The 24371-nt window shown below is 40.0% G+C and overlaps 4 protein-coding genes across 4 annotated transcripts; 2 read left to right on the top strand and 2 right to left on the bottom strand.

Moving 5' to 3' along the window:
• The first annotated feature begins 803 nt into the window (after positions 1-803).
• LOC135078155 (ADP-dependent glucokinase) lies at positions 804-3049 on the top strand. The gene is made up of 3 exons (XM_063972738.1): positions 804-1328; positions 1406-1851; positions 1936-3049. Exons 1-3 carry the CDS (start codon positions 994-996, stop codon positions 2625-2627), a joined length of 1473 nt encoding a protein of 490 aa, XP_063828808.1. The 5' UTR covers positions 804-993; the 3' UTR covers positions 2628-3049.
• Positions 3050-3449: 400 nt separating this feature from the next.
• Positions 3450-3875, bottom strand: LOC135078327 (nuclear nucleic acid-binding protein C1D-like). Its single transcript, XM_063972926.1, has one exon. The coding sequence runs from the start codon at positions 3873-3875 to the stop codon at positions 3450-3452; it is 426 nt and encodes a 141-aa protein (XP_063828996.1).
• A 1370-nt stretch (positions 3876-5245) lies between these two features.
• On the bottom strand, positions 5246-9262 carry LOC135078153 (26S proteasome non-ATPase regulatory subunit 1). The gene is made up of 2 exons (XM_063972735.1): positions 8634-9262; positions 5246-7899 (listed from the first exon to the last, which is right to left on the bottom strand). Exons 1-2 carry the CDS (start codon positions 9151-9153, stop codon positions 5420-5422), a joined length of 3000 nt encoding a protein of 999 aa, XP_063828805.1. The 5' UTR covers positions 9154-9262; the 3' UTR covers positions 5246-5419.
• A 1250-nt stretch (positions 9263-10512) lies between these two features.
• Positions 10513-24258, top strand: LOC135078154 (signal recognition particle receptor subunit alpha homolog). The gene is made up of 11 exons (XM_063972737.1): positions 10513-10738; positions 10899-11157; positions 11322-11441; positions 12078-12213; positions 12689-12830; positions 15500-15632; positions 17093-17235; positions 17733-17888; positions 18397-18604; positions 21352-21488; positions 22644-24258. Exons 1-11 carry the CDS (start codon positions 10622-10624, stop codon positions 22935-22937), a joined length of 1845 nt encoding a protein of 614 aa, XP_063828807.1. The 5' UTR covers positions 10513-10621; the 3' UTR covers positions 22938-24258.
• The last annotated feature ends 113 nt before the right edge of the window (positions 24259-24371 follow it).

Genomic DNA, 24371 nt, shown 5'->3' with positions numbered 1-24371 from the left:
CTACTTATCTCTATCTCGCTCTCTGTGGGCCGACCTCTCTTTTTAGTGTGGACTGTAGTATTGCTATCTCCTTATTTAAATCTCCCAGTAAATTCTTCGAAATAGCCAATTCACTAACCAAATCAGAAGTAAAACAAATAAATAATTAAATATTTGAACTAAGATTACCTAGTTAAATTAAAAATCACAAAATTGTCGGCCGTTTAGGCTTAATGTGTTGGCGAATCAGGGAATTACAATCCCAATTCCTGGGGAATCGGTATCATGTGGCAACATCGGCCCAATCCGGCCCATCATGGCGGTTGTTTACTATTTTGTTTATTATGCAGTTAATTTCGTTTGAGATTTTTTACAGGACATAATCATTGTTTTATCACAAGAAATGGTGCAAAATTTTGTAGTGCGTGGTTGCGGTAGTACGTGGTGTCCCGGAAGTGACTTAAGATTCCACGCGTAAGTGTTTATTTCGTGATTTCCGACATTGGATCATTGTAAATATTTTTCACAGTAATTTCTTCCTAAAACGTTTTACCAGTATTTACACTTATCATTTAATGATACCTATGTCAAGAAATAAAGATTTTGCATTGAGTTTCATTGACTTTGAGCAAATTTATATTTTTTGTTTATTTAGAAAGAGAGAGTCTGCCCACAGAGAGCGAGATAGTGATACATAGGTTGTGCTTCAAGTAGGTATTCGGAGTGTGGCCTCCATTTTTATCTATAGCTTCATGATCGGAACGTAGAACACTTGACAGTTCTGACAGTTATCATGTGTCAATTTGCTGTCAAAAAAATGGACATCGGTGTCGTGTCGTTTCGTTTGGTTTCGTTCGGTATCTTGGTAAACTCGACCGTGATGTTTTTTATCTCGAGCAATAAAATTTAACAAAGCAGTTGTATAAATATAATGTGACGTGGATCTGAACAAAGTACCAGATAAAACATTAATGCATTCCATTTATAATCTCCATAAATAACTGTATCATTGCAATGGCTGGTGCTCCGGTGAAATTGGGGTCTATTTTATCTTTCTGTGTCGTTCTGTACGCTGTTTACTTTCGCAAAAGCGATGTTGGCGATATCAGGCTGGCGCCGGTGAAGAACCATATGCTACATTTGGAGAGCGAGAACCAGGTAGCGTCGGGAATCCAACAGCCAAAAGTAGCCTTAGGTTATGGTGCGTGTCATGACCTCTTCGTAAACGCTACATCATTGCTGGATTATAAATACTTAAAAGGCACACCAGAACATTTTAATGAGATTACCAATAATGAAGAATTCCATAAAAGTTTCGCTTATTTCTTCAAACATGGAGCAGCAGCTGAGTAAGTATCTGTACAATAAAATGTATAAATGTCTTATTCTTATGATGTTACTAATTTGTGTTATTTTATCATTGCAGGAGATTTATGTCAAATTCTAAATTGTATGACGATTTGATTGAAAAGGCTCTAAAGTTGCCTGGAACAAGATGGACTATCGGTGGCAATGCTCCTCTCATGGCTAAAAGGTTCCATATGGAGGGATGGAAAGTACTCTTTGCTGCTAAAATGAGTGAAAAACTGAAGTCATACATTCCTGATGAAATACAAATAGTTGGTAACTCTGAAAATGAACAAGTGAAAGATGATATTCATATGATATTAGAATATAAGGCAGATGAGAAGTTTGGCATCTACACAGCGCCCAGAGCAAACAGATACATAATGCACAATGATGAAAATAACCCTTTACTTAGTTCCTTAGAGAAGTTTGGTGAATACTTGCCAGAATTTAATCCTAATTTACTAGTCATTAGTGGATTACAAATGATGGACAACTATCCATTCAAGAAAGATGATAAAAAAGGTACTCATACTAAACACATTTCAATTAAGCAATAGTTAAATAGACCATTGTTTTAAAATTACTAAAAAAATGTTTTCATTCCAGATTTGAGAGCTGAAAGACTGGATTTAGTCAAACAACAAATTTTATCTCAACCAGTAACAACTTTGGCTCATTTTGAGATGGCTAGTTATGTAGATTTAGATCTATTATTGCATTTAACAACTAAAGTTCTGCCTTATGTGGACTCAGTTGGCATGAATGAACAAGAACTCAGTAATTTATGGAGTGTGCTCGAATATGGGGAAGTAAGTGTTGTGGCAGACTCAAATCCAAGAGTGGCTACAGCTTTGGATCAAATGAGAAAGATATTCAGACTCATAAGACTGAAGAACAAAGAACATGGGAGCAAAAGAAAACTAACACGCATACATGTGCACACTCTAGCTTATCAAGCTATATTGACAGTTAAAAGTTCAAACTGGAAAAGAACAAAGGCTGCAGCTGCAAAAGCATCCCTAACTGCACACAGGTATGTGTGCAACAACCAAAACATTGCACTGGACAAAAGTAAGCTGCTGCTTGATGACAGTTTCTCCACAACAGCAGACAACGACAACAACAGTAGAGTGTTCTTTGAACCGTCGCAACCTGTGGCTTGTTGGGAGGAAGTGGTAGAAAATGAGAATGTAGATATTTGTGTTGCGCCTGTGTTAATTTGTACAGAGGCACAGCTTACCGCGGGAGCAGGAGATAATATTTCGGCTGCTGGGTTGGTTTTGCAGGTGGAAAAGTGAATCTAGGTCATTTTTACAAATAACATAATATTTATACTTTATTATTACTTTATATGATATTCATTCCATTTCAAGGTATTGTGATGTTTAAGATACTTAATGTTGTGCCATTTATAATATCACATTTAGAACAATGTCATTATTTAGCAATTCAGAAGACTTGCCTCTGTTTTCAAGTACAACATTATTGAAGTTTAATTTTAAGGAATTGACTGCTTGCTTTGTTGACTAAATTATGAATAAGTTATTGAATTGTATATGTATAAGTATTTAAATTATTTTATTATGAATTTGGTTAAGGTTTTTATTTTATTACAAGATACTGTTTTTGTGCTACTACATCTACATTCCTGAAAATATTGTAGATCGTTTTATGATTGTTCAAATTAAAAGGATTAAAAGGAAATCTGAAGAAAAGTCAATTGTTTGTGATTATAACCTTATTAATATCATGTTATAATAAATAGTATTATTTACATGACTTGAACAATAACTAAGGCATAATTATCTAAATACAAATTAATAGTCAAGTTCAATGTAGTGGCCTAGCCTAAATTATGATGTAGGTATGAGAAAAAGTTACAAGTCTTTTATTTTAATAGCACTTATTCATTGGAGAGCATATGCCACTAAAACAAAAGCTTAATTAAACTATAAAACTATGTACATGGTAATTTGTAATAAGATTCTATAGTTATAATACCTATTTTATCCTAACATTTTATCATGCAATAATAACACAAATATAAAGATAATCAATCATAGATTATCTGTTTAAAATTACACTCAGTCTTAAAAAAGGACATGGCTTATTGGGATATTTTAATCATCAAATTTGGTCTTTTTATTCTGCGGTTGGGCGGTAGCTTTGTAAGGATCATAAAGTCCACTACGCACAAATCTTTTAGCAGCTTCAATATTCACTGTTGGTCGCTTTTCTTTATCTTTAACTTCTTGCCACTTCATCATCACTGTTTTTATCCTTTGAAGTTCATCTTTTATTGGATGCTTGGAAGGGTCTATGCCTTGAATGCGCAAGTGGACCCAGTGCAATGAATTGAGAGTGAACGCCAAGAATAGATCAAGTTCAATTTGCGCCGGAAGCTCCAGTTTATCGTAATGTTCCTTCAGTGGCAACAATTGATCCAAGACTTTCTGGACCTCTTGCAAATTTTCCTTCAAATTCTCGCAGTTATCTACGAAGTCTTTGTCCTTCGAAAGTTCACCATACTTCAAGTTCCAATCCATTGTTTGTAATTTTATAAAACCTTCTTCTTTATTTGTTTTTATGAATAAAACACGCACGTTTCCAATTTATAACCTGAATGAAAATGCAAAATGTCTGTTTCTTTCGTATGGCGATCGTTGATCATCTGATTCATCGATAAAATTAAATATCGATGCGACGACGAATCGACGATACCGATGAAGCTTATAAGCTTAAAAATAGATATTCTATAGTTCAATAGAATGAAGCCAACTTTGAAACAGTATTTTTATGTACTTTATAACGTTAATAATGATGATTGACTTCTTTGATGATGATGATGAATAATATAATAATCGATTTTCTAAGTAATATCGACATCGCAAAAACGTGTACAACCCTAGCAAAATGTCACGATTAAAAAAAAAGTTGTCACTGGAGACCATAGACTATATTTTTTTTTGTTTTCATTTTACAGCTCTGGGTTCCTGATTAAAGAGAAAAATGAAAAATCACAAACATAAAAATACCAAAATACGGTTTATTCCCAATTTTATTCCACTATTCCCTGTTAACAATCCCCGTGAAAGGGGATTAGTGAACTTTTTGTTCACTAATCCCCGTTAACGCCAATTGGCTTATAATGGGGAATAATGAACTAATAAGTTCATTAATCCCCGTTTTATGAGGATTTTATTTATAAAGTAATGGGGATTAATGAACTTTTTAGTTCATTATTTCAACAGGGATTTTCAACGGCGAATAGTGGAATAAGCCAAAAATACTAAAGGACGAAGCACACATCACCTACCTGAGAGCATATCACTTAGAAAGCGATCGTCATCGTATCAAATTGAATTTTTTTGTATGATAGTCCCAGTAGGAACTAGGTATCGCACATTTATCGGAATTGTAACGTAATCGCCTCTTCCGGGACAAGCAAAGCAAGCTCCCAAACTGCGCTGCACATGGATGGTCAATTGGTCAACTACACTTACATTATAGCTTACGCCTCGCCGTCCCCGCCCCGCGGCTCTCCGTAGGTACCCACGCTTACGTCTCCTCGTCCTTGCCCTTCTCCTCTAAGCTGAGCACTGAGCAAGAAGCTGAGCATCATTGTGATACGGATCAACAAGTCGGCTAAGAGATGGACGCGAATGGAAAGTTTCTTCATGATAGTTTGCTGCAGATAGCTCTTGGGATAAATGAGATAAACTAGGCGACTGAACAGAAAAAAATACTACGTGTACGAAGTTATAAATTTTGTTCTGTAGTACCTATCCTAGATGATCTTACTTTATATCATAGTTTGTGAGGATGGAATCCGTGGAGAAATATAGGATAGACCTTATGCCGGTTTTCGGAAGGAAGACACGCAATTGATAGAAGCTAGTTTAAAATGAAACATTGGTAATATTAAGAATTATTTATTTCAGGAAGAAACACAATATTAAATTTTCAGTTAGCAAGTGATCAGTGTACTTCTATATTTTACTCTATCAATAACTTGTTCAATACATTTCACATTCATATTAATATGGTCCTAATGATAACTGATGCAAATTTCTTAACCAAAGAGACTATATCAATCATCAAGGTATTCAAAAGGTTCAGGGGGCTCAGGCTCCTTTTCTTCCTCAGTCTTGGGACCAAAAGCTGCTACAGGTTCCACAAGCACCTGTTCTTGATCTCCAGAGTGATTCAACATGACAATGCCTCCAATGGTGAGCTCTTTTAATGGTGTAAAGCCAGAACCCTCAACAATTGTCAAGGCTTTCAGTTGCTGACGCATTACTCTGGCGGGGTTGCTAAGGATCTCAAATGTCGGTTCAGGTTCTTTCTTTTCCTTTGTTTCCTTCTCATCTCCTTCCTTTTCTTCTTTCTTAGTTTCCTTGGATGATCCAGCATCCTTATCAGTTTTTCCATGAACAGTAATGTTTGGGTTAGGTGATTTAGATGGCTTCTTTTCTTCTTCGTCGACATCCATTTTGGAGGTTGTTGACGAGGTAACGCTGCTAGCAGACCCTTCAGTGCCATGCGCTCTCCTGCGAGCTCTGGCTGCAGCAATACTCAGGACGGCAGTAGTAACCCTCTCTCTTTCCTCACGTTTCTTTTCTTCCAGAGGAGCAGGGTATGCATACAAGGATGGTTTGGAGTTAGACTTGATGTCCATTTGTGGCATCTTCAAATCAGAGTTTAGAGCAATTACACATGTAGGTGTAAAAGCCAGTGACAGGCAGTGAGCAAGTGGGAACCAGTACCAATACTGAGTGAAAACTAACATTCCCACAACAGCAAGCATGTTCATGTGGCCAGTCCTGTTCTGCAGTGAAACAGTCACATTGCGGCCTCCAGCATCAATGATACCTTGGGCCAGGATGGCGCCAAACTTCGCCATGACATCTTCATGTTTGTTAGAAATAACTTGGGCATACAGCTGGCGGAAGTAAGTTACTTTCGGGCAAAGAGCCTCAGTTTGTTGAATAAGAATCATAGCAGAGGCGATCAGAGCTCCTTGCCTAACAAAGTTTACAGGATCAAATTTCACCATAGGCTCCAAGAGGCCAATGGCTTCACGGTTTCCAGTGCCTGCACAAGCTATTCCCAAAGCCATAGCAGCACCGTAACGAACGTGTGGATTGTAGGATTCAGCCAATAGAGATACAACTGATGGGCATTGTTCTGGTGTTCTGAACAGTAAAAATCCTAGAGCAGTAACTGCAGCACGCCGCACATCATCATTGACGTCAGAAACGGCTACGTGGAGTAAAGTGCGAATGGAGTTATTATTACCAGTGCCGCAATACGCCGTAGCGATAGTGTAGCATCCTGCACGACGCAACAATGGATCCTTGTCTCTCAAAAGTTGCTGAACAAGAGCATCAGCTTCTTCAAGTCGCCCATACATAGTAAAGGCAATACCAACTGCCAAGCCACGCAATATCTTCTCGTGTTGAGTTTCTTGAGCATAGGCAACCATGTCTTCTATAGCCGCAGCGTGACGCGATCCCAGCATGACCATACCCATGGCAATGCCGGCTGCTTCACCGGTGACGGCGTCATCTTGGTACAGGTTGAACTTCAGTTGCTCATATACATCTTGTCTGTGAGTTCCCATAGCAGCCAAACCAAGACCCAAGCAACCACCATGTCGTACCATTTCATTCTGTGCATCTTTTAACTGGGTTAAAAGATAGTCAATGATATTAGCACCATGGTTGGCATGGATCAGACCAAGAGCATATAGACCACCACCTTCAGAATACCCTGATGATGGTCCAGCCTCTTTGGGCAGGTAAGATTGCATGAGAGCTAAGGATTCACTTTCGTGTCCTCTATGTATGACTCCCAAGGAAGCTGTTACTGTTAGTTTCGCCCAGTTTGTGGCTCGTGCTAGCCACTCTAAATTATCTCTAAGGAACTGATCACTAGTTGTTCCGGCATGCATAAATGCATTGGCAATCACAGTTGCTGTGTGGCATATGGACACCCTGATGGCATCCTTGGTGTTTTTCAAAATGAGCATGTCAGCGTGATTGGATCTGATTAAAAATTGTAATTGTAGGCCGATAGAAACATCACCGCCTAAAATAGATATCAGCTTCTCTACTCTTCTTTGATGTTCCTTTTCTTCATCATTCAAACTTTCAATGTCTCTTTCAGGTTTTTTTGTCTCTTCAGCTGGTGCCTGGTCCACTTCCATTGAAGATTCAGGGAATGGTCCTCCTTGGGGTTGTGGCTTCCCACCAAGTGCACTGGGTATTGGAGCGGTGCTTCTCAAGGCTTGTAAAACTCTTCCTAGGAACTGTTGTGTAGCCGAGTCATATAAATCAAACGCTATTTGATATGCCATCAAGACTGACTCTTGGGGCCCATGTGTTAGCTTGTCAAGGATTTCTGCTACTGAAAGAGGATCTTCCAAAAATATAAGACATTGACACATGTTGACATAGTCAGGGATGTTAAGACCTCTGTAGAGACCCACCAGTGACCGAAGAACTGTGCTGCGGAAGCCTCTGTTCTGGAGTAGGCTCATCGCAACAGTGAAGGCATACTGAAGCATTCCTGAAAGAAAAAAACAGCAAAATTTAATAAAATGTTTATATTTAAAAACTTGGTAGATGATTGAGACATTATCTTCATAATTTGATTTCAATTGATCCAAACAAACAAATTGACTATTTATGACTAATGCTGGGTTGCACCATCTTACTTTAACTTTGACAAATGTAAAAAATATGTCAAACTCCACACAAAATACACCGGTTATTGTGATAGTTACAATTAAAGTTAGGGGGTGCAACTCAGCCTAAGTGTTCATGAAAAATCAACATTGATGCAATTCAAATCTAAATGCAATTTGATTCAACCTAGCCAGTACATCTCTAACAAACATTTAGAAATATGATTAATTTTATTTTTCAGTGGGCATAGTAATCTGTTGGTCCATTTGAGTATAACATCTAACATCTACCAAGACACCAGAATAGGGAGTTCAGTAGTTACATCCCATACAATAAAAGAAATTAGTTAGTGCAAATAATGGTGAAATAAAAGTTACCTACTTTGGGTACATAATGGAGCTTTTAAAAAAACGATAAGAAATAGGTCATTAATCAAAGGAATATTTTAATTGAATTTGAAATCATGATGATTATGCAATTTATAAAATAAGAACCTTCATAACTGAACCCTCTTGAGTATAAAATACCATGCATGCAAAAGACAGTGTTAGTACTCCAACTAACCTGTTTATTGTTGGCAAACAAAGAACTTGCTATTAAACAAAGGATTCTTACCTGCTACATCATCAGATTTCATGATGGATTCTTCGAAAATGTCCATGCGGCGGGTCTCGAGCGCCAGGCCTAAGGCTTGGCGGTACTGGCCGTCGTCCAGGCAGCGCTGGAACATCCGGTTGACGATGGCTTCCAGCCGCGGGTCGATCGTCTCCCCAGCATTGTACAGGAACAGCATCTTCCTCTTCTGAGTGTAAAAGTCGATAGCCTTCGCAATCGTCGTATCCACATACTCGTTGCGAGCGTTCACGTCGAACAAATCACCAGCTCCTAATGCGTACGTCAGTGAATCCTCAAATGCACCCAAGTGGTAATACACTTTACTGGCCACTAGCGCGGCGAGCTGGTGCTGAGAAAACACCTTATCTTCATGGAGAATCTCGATCTTTTCGATTGACTCCGATATTTCAGGCCAAAACTCATCGACGATGTTGTCCAACCTCTTCAAAGCAAATTCTTTTACCTCAGACATTGGTTCGTCCAACAGGGATATAATCCCCGCGGCTGACGTTATATTCATCTTGATTATTTATCACTTAATTTATTATTTCAAATAATTATTGCTCAAAATTACAGATATTTCGTGAAACAGGCACAAATAAAACGATGATTTGACAAATTTATCATAGACAAACCTAAACTTTTTTTATACAACAGCTGTGTTACCAGTCAATATTATTAAACGAATTGTGTACATATTTCTGAATTTTTGACAGAATAATATTATGTACTAATTTAATATGTTAAGTATTGGATAAGTATTCAGCAGTGGTCAATGCCAATAGGCTACTTTAATGTTGTTGTTGTTTGAAGGTGTTTGGGGAGTCAACTACAATATCCATTGTATAGCCTGACCAGGAACATAAAAACCCTCGCCATGTTGCGGAAAACTAATGGTACTAATTTCTTTTAATGGCAACAGTAACTGAAAACTTCATTAACATGTCACCTTGCATGTCAGTCTATTGCTGTCAAAGTGTAAACAAACTTTATTTTAATTGCGCGCAATTGATTTTGTGAATTAAATTGCTAAAATCTTTTTATAGTCGTGAAAGAAAAGTGGTTCACAATGTGTTAAAGTATTTGTCGAAGAGAAATACTAAGGGTTCGGACAATATTTTCATTGAATAATGTTTCCGACAAAGGTTGTCAAATTGACTGAGATGTTTATCGTAAGTACAGTCCACTATGAAAATTAGCTGTGGTTTGTTTCAACTACCTATTTTTTTTTGTTACTTTCTAAGTGTTGAATTTTATGGAATTGGGAAAGAAGTACCGAGTTTGAAGCGTTCATGAGCAGACATTGCAGTTGAATATTCAAGTTCTGAAATTTGATTATTGATGAATAATAAAATAAATCCTACTAGCTCGATTGATGGTTTCATTTAATTTATTTAAACCAGGTTACCTATAATAATATTTTTTCGTTAATTTATGAAAATATCAAATTAGCCCGTAATCCTAAATCCTGATACATAAAGTTAGCCTATTAATTTAACACAGGTACGACTGTACTCAGTGTTGCACTATCAAATGCAATTGACGCGCCTCTATGCCAGGGTTTTTATGTTCCTGGTCAGGCTATACCCATAGTTTTGTAATCATTGTTTTACAGTTACATCATGATTTAGTACATTTTATCAATTTAGACCATGGTATGCTTTTATTGTCACCATAGACAAAATAAATTACGCCGTGAAAAAAAATAGGCCGTTCAAAAGAAAGTAAAAATACATTAAAAATACTTTAGTGTAATATTTAATATAAAAATATTGCAGATGTTAATTTTTCAATAAATAATTATGTGTTAAAAATGTACTAAGTTAATTATATGTTTGAATGTTTATTTCCGATTCCGACACTTTTTGAACAGAATTTGAACGACTGTTTTGTGAGGTGTCAATTTTATGTCAAATACACATTTCTACGTCGATGAAATAGTTGCGAAGATTTTAGTCAGTAAAAGTGATTTTGCATTATTATAAAAAATGTTGGACTTATTCAGTATCTTCAGTAAGGGGGGCATAGTCCTATGGTGTTTTCAAAGTACGAGCGAGATTTTTACGCCATCAGTGAATGCACTAATTCGCAGTGTGATCTTACAAGTAAGTTCGCGAAGCCCTTTTGGCCTTGATTTATCGTAATTTGCCAGCTGGTACGTCCGATTCCCTTATAATCGATCACCGCAGCTGCATAAACTCACAGTCAATCAATGTTTCTTACGAATTGCAGGGCAGTGATCAATTGAAATTTTGAAATTTTCAGGAGCGCACGGGGAATAACTCTTTCAACCATAATGCCCTTACGCTGCAGTATAAGCTCGATAACGAGTTTGAGCTGGTATTCGTGGTCGCGTACCAGCGTATTCTGCAGCTGTCGTACGTGGATAAGTTTCTGAATGACGTGCACCTGGAGTTTAGAGACAAGTACAAGAATGATCTCCAAGGTGGCGGCGGCAGTATATTTGTTGACTACGATTTTAAGTCATCATTTGACAAAATCTTGAAGGGATGTGAAGTATGGGGTGAGTCATGATCCTGATTTCAGGCCTAAGATAAAATAGAATTATAAGATTAATTTAAAGTTTGCATAAGAAACAATTTTAATTTACGTATTCACAAATCATTTATTTCAGAGCTTTCTTTGATTATTTAGTTTACACTGAATTTTGTACCTTTTTATTTTCAGCCAAATCGCAAGCTAAGATTCCAAAACAAATGAGAACATTCGAAGACTCTCAAAAGTCGAAAAAGACTGTTGCTTCTATGATTGAACGTAAGGGAGAAGAAAAGAGTACTAAGAAGTCAGGTATGTTATATTTTTTCAAACACAATTTTTATATTTGCTTCCCATTTGGTGAACAAGTTGTTTAAGAATGTACACAGTTTTCTATATTGTACTTTAATTAATGTTGCACTTAAGTTTACTACTTACTAAAATGTCAAGTATCTTAGGATATATCATGAGGCAAGGAAAACAAACATACAATAAATGCTTTTGGCTTTATACTGTGTGTTTTCCTCATTGCATAATTTAACATATTTTATTTTGATATCATAAACCTGTTTGTAAACTAGTTTCTTATGGAACAAACATGTGCCAAATCTTGACTTGATTTATAAATTAAAAATTTTAATTTACATTTATAATTTTCATCATATAATTTATTATTTGTCAATTTGTCACTATAATGTTTTTATAGAAATATAGGTCATTGAAAGTAGGAAGAGGCTTAACATTTGGGTGATTTGCACTTTATAGTTTTGATGAATCCTTAAAATATTTTCTAACATACCTACTTCTTTATGTCAACCATTTTATAAGAAAACCATTGAATTTTGAGTAATGTATAATGTTAATAAAACCGCAGTATGTTTAATAGAACAGTTAGAAGAAACAGAAACACTGTTTTTAATTGCAAAATATGATTTAATTTTGTTACAGTGAAAATAGTAGAAAATAAGAATATGACCAATGGAAAGGTGGAGGAGTCTCCTGAAATAGAAGATGATGTGATTGCTGCCAACAGGGCTAAACTGGCCCAGAAACTTGCCTCGAAGGGCGTCAAGAAAGATGTCAAGTAAGTAGAGCTTTGGCTTAAAACTATGATGTTGCTATTACAAAAATACTATTCATTAATCCTAGGAAAAAATTTAATACTATTGCCAAAGTTACTAATTAAAAACTTTAAGATTTGTTTTGGAGTCACTGTTTGTGGTTTGTGATAATTCATTAAAAGAGAGCAGCAGCCCCTCTACCATATGGTTCGATCTTAAGTGTCTGAAAACATGGAAGTTTACCTAGTCTGAACCTCCCTGGGTCAGAAGCTAGGTTCGTCCATGTCATTGCCACATTATAATTTGGACCTAAACTAAAGTAATAGGACTTCATCTCACTAAACATCAGGTGCGATTGCAGTTAGATATCACCTGCTTTGTGCTGCATAAGAAATGTCTCTTCCCATTTATTTGCTTGGTGCCAAAGAAACGTTAATTCTTCCATTCAAAATAACAAACCCAGCCCACAGTATGACTTTGATGTGACTTTATCTTCAGGAAGTCCCCCAAGAGCCCCAAGAACGAAGATCGCGTGAAACAACCCCGAGTGTGGGCGTTGGGCGGCGGCGCGCGCGACCTGCCCACGCTCGACTTCAGCACCGACAAGCCCGAGGACGCCGACGTCACCGCCGACACGCAGGTGACTGTCCCTTGTAGACACGCCTACAGGAGTCCCCTAGAGCCCCGCGTGTGCTGGGCGGCGGCGCGACCTGCCCACGCTCGACTTCAGCACCGACAAGCCCGAGGACGCCGACGTCACCGCCGACACGCAGGTGACTGTCCCTTGTAGACACGCCTACAGGAGTCCCCTAGAGCCCCGCGTGTGCTGGGCGGCGGCGCGACCTGCCCACGCTCGACTTCAGCACCGACAAGCCCGAGGACGCCGACGTCACCGCCGACACGCAGGTGACTGTCTCTTGTAGACACGCCTACAGGAGTCCCCTAGAGCCCCGCGTGTGCTGGGCGGCGGCGCGACCTGCCCACGCTCGACTTCAGCACCGACAAGCCCGAGGACGCCGACGTCACCGCCGACACGCAGGTGACTGTCTCTTGTAGACACGCCTACAGGAGTCCCCTAGAGCCCCGCGTGTGCTGGGCGGCGGCGCGACCTGCCCACGCTCGACTTCAGCACCGACAAGCCCGAGGACGCCGACGTCACCGCCGACACGCAGGTGACTGTCTCTTGTAGACACGCCTACAGGAGTCCCCTAGAGCCCCGCGTGTGCTGGGCGGCGGCGCGACCTGCCCACGCTCGACTTCAGCACCGACAAGCCCGAGGACGCCGACGTCACCGCCGACACGCAGGTGACTGTCTCTTGTAGACACGCCTACAGGAGTCCCCTAGAGCCCCGCGTGTGCTGGGCGGCGGCGCGACCTGCCCACGCTCGACTTCAGCACCGACAAGCCCGAGGACGCCGACGTCACCGCCGACACGCAGGTGACTGTCTCTTGTAGACACGCCTACAGGAGTCCCCTAGAGCCCCGCGTGTGCTGGGCGGCGGCGCGACCTGCCCACGCTCGACTTCAGCACCGACAAGCCCGAGGACGCCGACGTCACCGCCGACACGCAGGTGACTGTCTCTTGTAGACACGCCTACAGGAGTCCCCTAGAGCCCCGCGTGTGCTGGGCGGCGGCGCGACCTGCCCACGCTCGACTTCAGCACCGACAAGCCCGAGGACGCCGACGTCACCGCCGACACGCAGGTGACTGTCTCTTGTAGACACGCCTACAGGAGTCCCCTAGAGCCCCGCGTGTGCTGGGCGGCGGCGCGACCTGCCCACGCTCGACTTCAGCACCGACAAGCCCGAGGACGCCGACGTCACCGCCGACACGCAGGTGACTGTCTCTTGTAGACACGCCTACAGGAGTCCCCTAGAGCCCCGCGTGTGCTGGGCGGCGGCGCGACCTGCCCACGCTCGACTTCAGCACCGACAAGCCCGAGGACGCCGACGTCACCGCCGACACGCAGGTGACTGTCTCTTGTAGACACGCCTACAGGAGTCCCCTAGAGCCCCGCGTGTGCTGGGCGGCGGCGCGACCTGCCCACGCTCGACTTCAGCACCGACAAGCCCGAGGACGCCGACGTCACCGCCGACACGCAGGTGACTGTCTCTTGTAGACACGCCTACAGGAGTCCCCTAGAGCCCCGCGTGTGCTGGGCGGCGGCGCGACCTGCCCACGCTCGACTTCAGCACCGACAAGCCCGAGGACGCCGACGTCACCGCCGACACGCAGGTGACTGTCTCTTGTAGACACGCCTACAGGAGTCCCCTAGAGCCCCGCGTGTGCTGGGCGGCGGCGCGACCTGCCCACGCTCGACTTCAGCACCGACAAGCCCGAGGACGCCGACGTCACCGCCGACACGCAGGTGACTGTCTCTTGTAGACACGCCTACAGGAGTCCCCTAGAGCCCCAGGAGCGAGGAGCGCGTGAAGCAGCCCCGAGTGTGGGCACTTGGTCACCGCCGACACGCAGGTGACAAAATTCAAATTACTATACATTACCTTGGATTATTGCCGTATCTAGGGTTATTTTCGAGAGGGTGCCTGGCCCCTGTCCCCGACATGCCAAGTCACGAGGGGATGCGATTATCATAGCTTATCATGAGTAAGTACTATCAACTAATCGTTAGCCCAACATCCTGGGGTGGGCACCAGACCATTCGGGGGTGGGCCGCGCCCACCCGGCTCCCCCCTTATGTATGCACATGCTTTGGACTTATCTAGTCCGAACACTTAAAGCCGCTTCCAAATTAGGACGTTGGCATCGTAACGCAGGGCGACAATAGCTGATGTTTTCATAATAAAAAGAGCAGCCCTGACAGCTAAGTATTGAACTCTCTCATCATGCAATCCGATTACAAATGACGGGCACTTGCAACACTCGTTACCGCTTTTTTGTCCTCTCGCTTTTCAGTGTCTCTTTTTCGACTTGGTAAGGTTGCCAATTTTACGTCTTTTGGGCGTAACTCCGACCGAATATACCAAAACTGCGGCGTGATACCCTCGGCCTCCTGAAGGACTAGAAATGTGTGTGACTAGTGTGTGTGTGTGTGTGTGTGTGTGCGTGTGCGTGTGTGTTGTGTTGTTTTGTTGTGTGTGTGTGTATGTGTGTGAGTGTGTAGGGGATGGAGATGAAGAATGTGCCTGAAGGTTATTTTGTGATGTTAGTATTGAAATTAGTTTAAGACAGTCAAGAGTGATTCCGTCAAAAGAATGAAGTCTAGCCAATGAATGAAGTCTTGCATTTGATTTGCCAATCTGCTGCAAGATTTGAGCTGCAATTTAATTTTTACACTTTGTTCCCAGTTGATCGGCAAGATGACCGGCGCCATCCGCGACCTGGAAGTGGAATCCGACGAAAGCTCCAGCGAGGAGGAGGAGACGACCGATGCGCAGCCCAGCCCCAAGAAGTCTGGGGGAATGTTCAGTATCTTTAAGGGTAAGTTAATATACTTACGAGCAAAAGTATAGAATCAGGCCGTTGTGTTTGGTTCCGAGCCATCTTAAGAACTGAATGATTATGTATGTATTTATAGTATCAATTTAAAGTGTAAAACATTACCTTTAAAATGGTACCATTTTTAATTATCTTCTATTAGTCATTTAGTTCTTACGATCGCTCGGAACAAGTATGGTGATTCCATACTTTTGCTCGCGAGTGTATTTCAAAGTCGATTAGTATAAATTGTACTCCGCGCGTAAGTTTATTTTGAAGCTCTTAGTAATTACATATAATAAAAAAAAACTTTTTTAAAAACAAGCTTTATTTCTGAGATGCAGTTGTAATAAAACGAAAAAAATAATTGTGTGCAAGGTTCAAATAATTTCGAAAGCTTGTATCGCGCTATGGAATTTATTCCTCTTTTTTTCTGTATGCGCTACAAGCTTTCGAAATTATTTGAACCTTGCACACAATTATTTTTTTCGTTTTATTACAACTGCATCTCAGAAATAAAGCTTGTTTTTAAAAAAGTTTTTTTTTATTATATGTAATTTTATTTTACACTTTTTAGTTGTATATCAGTCTCAGAGCCCTGGTCATCATTTAGCACCAAAGTGCTTGGAAAGATGAATCGAACGAACCCAAACTTGATAAGTTTCTGCCGTTTCGTTTAGGAGTTCCTATGGCCACCTCCTGACTCCATCGTCAGGACCCTGGACATCATTTATCACTAAAGTGCTCGAAAAGACAAATCCAACGAAACCAAATTTGATGCGATTCCGCCGTTTCGTTTAGGAGTTCCTATGACTCCATCATCAGACCAGCTCAATGGTACCATAACATTGCATTGTCATCGTACTTACATAAGTATACCAAATTTCAGCTCAATCGGTTGAGGAGAACTGGTCTTAAATTCAGTTGCAAGATTTGTCCCACACATACTAACAAGTGAAGTCAATATAAAGCTTGTAAAAAAATAAGGAGACATGTAAAGTGCCCCTTAAGGGGCTACCTTTTTTTACTGTATTTGACGTTCGTAAGTGCACCAGTGGTCAAAATTAAATAAAATATTTTAGTTTTATTTAATTTGGCTAAAAGTCAAATACTCCAAAAATCTGAGTTCGATTCGCTCAGCCTTTAATTTATTTGCACATTGAAAAGACCGTCACTCACTAAACGAAGTTGTGTTTTTAATTACATATTACCAAAATATTTAAAACTAGCTGACCCGGCGAACTTCGTACCGCCTTAGCGTAGAGATTTTCTTTATATTTTTTTCCGTAAAAACCTTGTACAGAGTATTAGAAAACTACAAAAAAAAATCAGCCAAATCGGTCAAGCCGTTTTCATGTTATGTCGTGACAACGGAAAACGGGTTTCATTTTTATATATATAGATATATTATACACTTTTGTATGTTACTATACTAACCTCTTCCGTTCCGTCCATTTTCCCAGGCCTGGTGGGGTCCAAGGCGCTTACGGAAGAATCGATGCGTCCGGCGCTGGACAAGATGCGCGACCATCTCATCGGCAAGAACGTGGCCGCTGACATTGCCAACAAACTCTGCGACTCTGTTGCTGCCAAGCTTGAAGGCAAGGTGAGAAGTGCTTGAAGTTTTGAAACATTTTTTATTATGTTGTCAGTTTTCATTGGTAATTTAATTGGTTGTATTTTATTTATTTATTTTTTGGAAAACAAACAGCATTCTATAACACACATAGAGTTACCAATTAAACTTCACATTTGACAAAAGAGTTTTAAAAAATAGTTCTTACATATTTTGTAGATTTCCTTCTAGGAGAATTTGGTGACATGTATTGACATTTTCTTATCACAAGTATTTTTAAGTACCAAGAACACTTAACGATACTGTAGTTGTTATTTATTGGTTGTTCTTGGAGTCTTAGTAGAACCAGTAGAACTGTGACCGGTATTGATTTATTGTGATCGCGACTATATGTATTGCTGTTCTCTTCCAAATCCTGTATTGTGAGCATTTCATCCGCCTCATACAATAACCTACACATTCTTTCGGACAGTGGACAAGAGTTTATTTAAGCCGCAAGTGTTTTACTTAATTCAACTGTCGTGCAGGTGCTCGGCACGTTCGACAGCGTGGCCAAGACGGTGAAGGCGACGCTACACGAGGCGCTGGTGCAGCTGCTGTCCCCCAAGCGGCGCGTGGACATCCTGCGCGACTGCCTGCACGCGCAGCAGGCCCAGCGGCCCTACGTCATGGCCTTCTGCGGGGTGAGCCACTCGGTTCCCAGATAAAACACAAAATATAAATTATTAGATTTTTATTATGCTTTTGCCAATGATGAAACTTTATTTTGCGATAAAACTATGTCAGATGCTTTTGCTAGAAGATGAGTGACATCGGTCAAAAGAGTTCGCCCAATTCCAATTACTTCCAATCATTATTAATTTAGCAGCCGTTCCTATACTTTTGAATCATACTTGGAAAACAATACACCCTGTATGACTTATCACAGTACGAAAATCTTTAACGAGAGCGTGTTAAACTGTTCATAGATTAAAAAATCGTACTGGCATGGTAAAACCATTACCGCAGATTTAATCTACCCATAATATTGAAAACCAATGTCAAGACTCGCGTGTGTCTGGATTTATACCGAGCGGATTCCTTTTTGGCATGAAAGTACCTTCCGCACTCTATATTATGTTTACTGTTGTATGTTTTCATTTCAAAGAAAAATTTCCTATTCTATTCAATAACACAGCTAATTTCCTTCAGGTAAACGGCGTCGGCAAGTCCACCAACTTAGCCAAGATCTGTTTCTGGCTGATCGAAAACGACATGTCTGTGCTGATCGCTGCCTGCGATACTTTCCGCGCGGGTGCGGTCGAACAACTGAGGACTCACACGCGACATCTTAACGCGCTGCACCCCGAGTCGAGACACAATGGACGCAAGATGGTGCATCTGTATGAGAAGGGATACGGTGAGTGACAGCACTAATCTACTTCTCGTTCCAGCCTGTACCAGGGTCACGTGCCAAATCTACATAGATACATGCTCAAGCATATCAATAGATCTAATGAGAAAAATATTCTCCTCAGATCCATTTGTAGCGACTAGGAGTAATGGTGTATCAAATAATAAATAAGTTCTCATTAGATCCACGGTGGATCTAGTTGGAAAATAAAATCTCAGTAGATCCATAATGGATCTAGTGAATGGATCTTATGAGATAGATCGTCTTAATGCACTACACCCCGAGTCAAGACGCGGAGGCCGAAAAATGGTGCATCTGTATGAGAAGGGATACGGTGAGTGAGACGGCACTAATTTACCTCTCGTTTCCACCATTAGAACTTTTGTGTTGCCAAGATCAAGCGCTTTCTTAACGCACTGTGTACCCCGAGTCAAGACACGGACGACGCAAGATGGTGCATCTGTATTAGAAGAGATACGGTGAGTGAGATGTCACTAATCATACCTCTCGTTTACACCATTGCGACTTATGTATAGTTGATCGCTGATTGCGACATTTTCCGCGCGGGTGCGGTCGAACAACTGAGGACTCACACGCGCCATCTTAACGCGCTACACCCCGAGTCGAGACACAATGGACGCAAGATGGTGCATCTGTATGAGAAGGGATACGGTGAGTTTCAGTTTGTTCCCGCATTTTGCCTCAGTATTTGTCAATTTTGTCATATTGTTTGTTTAGAAGCTTTAGTAGAGCCAAAAAAGGAGACCTGCGAAGAGCCCCTTTAAGGGGCTACCTTTTTAATTTATTGTTTTCGTTAGCAATTTTTTCATCAGGTCTAGGTCTCCAGTTGTGGCATACTTTGCTAGTACTCTTGACTTAGAAACTCTTTTTGCTTTTATTATTTTATTTTTATGTAATTTGTGTGCCAAATAATATAAGTATATTTCCATTGTATTTTATTCTGTAATGACTGAATAGGCAAGGACGCGGAAAGTATCCCCATGGTAATGATATTACAGCTTACTGGCTGTCCCTAGGGATAAGTCAACCTTGACTCGTTGGGTTTTATTTAAGGCCAAGCTGTCGATCCTCTCCATACAGGGGGTGTAAAGAGAGGAGTGTCAAATATAAAATACACTCAACATCAAATAAACCGCACCTTCCGCGACGCGAACTTTAAAGATTTTCTTCTGACACAATCATGGTACCCCAACAATATGGGTGTTATTTGAAAGCCTAATAAATATCCTTAAAAAAAATACATTTCATTTCTAAATAAATGATTAACATATACCATAAATGTGACTTGAAAATAGATCTCACTTTGGGCTCACCTCTGGGATCAATTAGACCAATTTTTATGGTTATAAAACCAAATAAAGATCTCACGTGTCCTCTTTAACAGATGGATAGCGATTAATCCCAACTTAACAGTTTTATAGTCATAAAAAATGGCTATAGCGTAACTACCTATTTTTCGAAGAAATGACTCTGGATCCTTGTAAAGACACATTTTTGGGGTAAAAACTAGTGATGGGCCGACTATGGTCTTTGCCGACTAGCCGACTAATCGGTTTTCAAATTGCCGACTAATCGGCAATGCCGATCATTCTAATACCTACTTGTCCGAAGAATAAATTATCTAGATTTTCTCAAAGAAATATGAATATCTAGATTTCTAAAGAGATAAATATAACTTTTTGAGAAATGAGATTTCTTTAATATGAGAAAAAATAAAAAGCAACATTACAATCACCTAACAGTACCTAAGGTAGATGTCATAATTTTCGACGGCGGAGGGGTCAGAGGAGGTGACAATATGATCGCCTCCTGCTGGGCTGGGATGCGTGCCGTGATATTATTCTTACTTATCGACGTCAAAATGTATGGGCAAAATTGCGCTTATCGCGGCACGCATCCTAGGCCCACTGATTCCTCCACCCTCCACGGTGATGGTCAGCGAGCTGGGGGCGTGGGGGTACCTACCCCCGCCTGCATAGCACGGACTACCACCACCGTCGGATAGGCAGGGCCCGCCATACAGGTGGGCAATTGCCGGGACGGACTGTGATAGTTGATGGCTTTGTCCGGATTCCCATAGTTCTTCACACTAAGGCGATCGCGATCTCAGGGGTTATTTATTTGGGTATTCCTCATCCTTTCGATGAGAGGAGCCCCACATAATCTACCACTTCCCCGCAGGATAGTTATGCAATTCCATGCATTTTTTCCCCGAAAAAAAGTGTCATAATTTTGGACAAATTAAATTACATAAACTTTACACATTTTTGATGATTTCCTGGTAATTTTAACTAATGTTAACTTTGTATGAATTAGACTCATTGCCAAAATTTTAAATCAGGTGAAACCTCTTTTTACTAATTTTTTGCAGTCAAAAGTGATTTAGATAAACGCACTTGGTCTACCTCATAATCATCTTGGTGATTATGAGTTTATTTCATTCACATATTTAATTTTGTAATGCGCCGATTATAATCGGCATATTTTGCCGAATAGTCGTCACTAGTCGGCCGACTACAAATGATGCCGAATAGTCGGCTTTCCCGACTAGTCGGCGACTAGTCGGCCCATCTCTAGTAAAAACCTTTCCTTTAATGAAATGAAGTTTAGAACTAGGCTTTCAAATGGTACCAATGTTGGTGGGAAGTAGGGATGCATACGCTTGATAAGTGCTTGTCGCGGGAGGTGCGATTTATTTGATGCCGAGTGTATTTGTTTTGTAACGTCAACAGGCAAGGACGCGGCGGGCATCGCCATGGAAGCCATCCGGTACGCGGCGGAGTCGCGCATCGACGTGGTGCTGGTGGACACGGCCGGCCGCATGCAGGACAACGAGCCGCTCATGCGCGCGCTCGCCAAGCTCATCAAGGTATAATAAATAAATAATAGGGATGATGACCGGGTAATTAAATCGAAATTCTATTTAGTCCGTCAGACAGATAATTAGAAAATATTAGACTCATATTTTTTATTTTTTTCCATAATCCAATAGTTATAGCCTGACCAGGAACATAAAAACCCTGGCATAGAGGCGCGTCAATTGCATTTGATAGTGCAACACTGAGTACAGTCGTACCTGTGTTAAATTAATAGGCTAATTTTATGTATCAGGATTCAGGATTACGGGCTAATTTGATATTTTCATAAATTAACGAAAAAATATTATTATAGGTAACCTGGTTTAAATAAATTAAATGAAACCATCAATCGAGCTAGTAGGATTTATTTTATTATTCATCAAAAATCAAATTCAGAACTTGAATATTCAACTGCAATGTTTGCTCATGAACGCTTCAAACTCGGTACTTCTTTCCCAATTCCATAAAATTCAACACTTAGAAAGTAATTTTTTTTTTTAAATAGGTAGTTGAAACAAACCACTGCTAATTTTCATAGTGGACTGTACTATGCGATAAACATGTCAGTCAATTTGACAACCTTTATCGGAAACATTATTCAATGAAAATATTGTCCGAACCCTTAGTATTTCTCTTCGACAAATACTTTAACACATTGTGTGCCAAGCATCAGGGGGTGACACAAGTCGCGCAGACTAGACAGAAGTATAAATAAATAAAAAATAAATTCCTCGATAGAGATACTTACTGTTTACAGTGTATGACATTTATTTCATGAAAAAGAATTGATACTTAACTCCTCAATCGACACACTTGCACTCCTCGATCCCTACACCAGCCATAAATCCACACACTTGCATTCCGTGATCTCTAAACTAGCTCTCAATCCACGCACTTGAAATTACTCAATCCATACGTCTTCAACCCTTCTATAAACGAAATATGGCTTTTATTTAATGCCTTAACGTATACTTAGGCTGAGTTGCACCACCTAACTTTGACCGTAACTTTGACGATAACCGGTGTTTTTTGTATGGAGTTTGACAGATTTTTGACGTTTGTCAAAGTTAAAGTAAGATGGTGCAACCCAGCCTTTATCCTGCAGAATGTTTACACTATTTACCTGCAGTCTCAAACGAGTTTTCTAACACTTGCCCATTTCATAGGTGAACGAACCAGACATGGTTCTCTTCGTCGGCGAAGCCTTAGTCGGCAACGAGGCTGTGGACCAGCTCGTGAAGTTCAACCAGGCGCTCGCAGACCACTCCTCGTCCACCAACCCTCACATGATCGACGGCATAGTGCTGACCAAGTTCGACACCATTGACGACAAAGTCGGCGCCGCGATATCGATGACGTACATCACTGGCCAGCCCATAGTGTTCGTGGGAACGGGACAAACGTACACAGATTTGAAAGCGCTGAACGCTAATGCGGTCGTGCACGCTCTTATGAAGTAATCTGGTAAGAAGTCATGTTCTATGCTCGTGTTGATAAATCGATATGACTTTTGAGTTGGTTGCTTTGAAATATTGCAACTGACTAAGCCAATATTAGAAGTTGAAGAACTTATTTTGTTTAGCCATCTAAAACAGACTTAAAGAATCGGTCTTAAGTTATGGAGCTTTTATAGGTCTGTTGATCTTTTTGCCCTACCAGAATTCAGTGAAATATTTCTGATATCGATTTATGGGGACGGGGTTTGATAGATATATTAATACAGTTACAAGATAATCTTAATACCTACAGTAAAGTCGCAAAGGTGTGTTGTTGTAGACAGTACCAATATCTTTATACTCTTTCTATATTTATCAATAATCTGCTCTTGTTTTTTCAACTTGATTCTCTTCCTATATTGATATTTCTTCTTCCTATCCGATGTACTGTCTATAACTGCACATACGATAAGTACGTATTATAAAATATGGAAGTACATTGAAGTGATAAATATATAGATAAATATTATAATATGAACAACATTTTTCTTGTATTATGCATATTCATCTATAGAAACAAGTTATTCAGACGAAACAGGAGTAATAGTTGTTATATTGCATTCTATGCATTGGTTTATGGATATTTAAATAAAGTTTTTATTATTACAGAAATTATGAATTGTTATTAATAATAAAATGGTTTTACATTGATTTAAAAAATAAGCTAGCAAAGAAATTTAATTGTGACCAATATACTAATTCCATTTATAAGTAGCAAAGTTCGTTTAAATAAATAAATAAATGTATTCTTTATTTTTACAATAAATAAAAGTTTATTTTTAATATCTTTTTTGGTTTTATTCGGGTGAAGTTACAGGGTTATGTTTGATATATTTTATAGTTGTGTTGGATTTAATCTTGTTGTGTTTATGTTATTGGTAAAATAGAGGTGTTATACGCGTTATTAGTATACAGCATGTGCTATATTTAGTTTAGTTAATAGGTAATTCCGACGTTAATATATTAGAGGTAGATGCAAAGCGCGGTGTGGTCACGGACGTGCCTTGTCTCGCTCTACTTGAGCAGACTAAATTATACCGGCCAAAGATTCGATCACTGCCTGACGTATCTAGAAAAAATTTAGCAAATTGTTTATAAACGCTTTACACGCCAGTGTTTCTAAACATTTATACAAAACCACCAATGTGTTTCACCAACATTTGCAATAGAGAAACACTGGAAATTATCAGCTGTACAATAATTGATGTTTTCCAGTAGACTGTGATGTTTATATCAGTTTTGTACATTATTATCAGAAATTAATAAATTATGAAAACGCCATGATCGCTATAAATACATTTTATAACTTATTTTGTACCTGATTAACGTTCCACCTTTCTCTATATAGTATGTCTTGTAGAATGGCTTTGTTTTAATCTTTTGAATCCTAACTTCCTA

This window comes from Ostrinia nubilalis, chromosome 14 (assembly GCF_963855985.1).
Source record: "Ostrinia nubilalis chromosome 14, ilOstNubi1.1, whole genome shotgun sequence".
In the NCBI taxonomy this organism is placed as follows: Eukaryota; Metazoa; Arthropoda; class Insecta; order Lepidoptera; family Crambidae; genus Ostrinia; species Ostrinia nubilalis.
The sequence above is the reverse complement of the archived record's forward strand: the minus strand, read 5'-3'. Positions and strand labels throughout refer to the sequence as shown.

Coding starts and splice junctions, on each gene's coding strand:
- LOC135078154 (XM_063972737.1), top strand. CDS start 10,622: ATGTTGGACTTATTCAGTATCTTCAGTAAGGGGGGCATAGTCCTATGG. Junction 17,236..17,732: donor CTGCCAAGCTTGAAGGCAAG/GTGAGAAGTGCT, acceptor ACTGTCGTGCAG/GTGCTCGGCACGTTCGACAG. Junction 21,489..22,643: donor CGCTCGCCAAGCTCATCAAG/GTATAATAAATA, acceptor CCCATTTCATAG/GTGAACGAACCAGACATGGT.
- LOC135078153 (XM_063972735.1), bottom strand. CDS start 9,153: ATGAATATAACGTCAGCCGCGGGGATTATATCCCTGTTGGACGAACCA. Junction 7,900..8,633: donor GAAATCTGATGATGTAGCAG/GTAAGAATCCTT, acceptor TTTTTCTTTCAG/GAATGCTTCAGTATGCCTTC.
- LOC135078155 (XM_063972738.1), top strand. CDS start 994: ATGGCTGGTGCTCCGGTGAAATTGGGGTCTATTTTATCTTTCTGTGTC. Junction 1,329..1,405: donor AAACATGGAGCAGCAGCTGA/GTAAGTATCTGT, acceptor TTATCATTGCAG/GAGATTTATGTCAAATTCTA. Junction 1,852..1,935: donor CAAGAAAGATGATAAAAAAG/GTACTCATACTA, acceptor TTTTCATTCCAG/ATTTGAGAGCTGAAAGACTG.
- LOC135078327 (XM_063972926.1), bottom strand. CDS start 3,875: ATGGATTGGAACTTGAAGTATGGTGAACTTTCGAAGGACAAAGACTTC.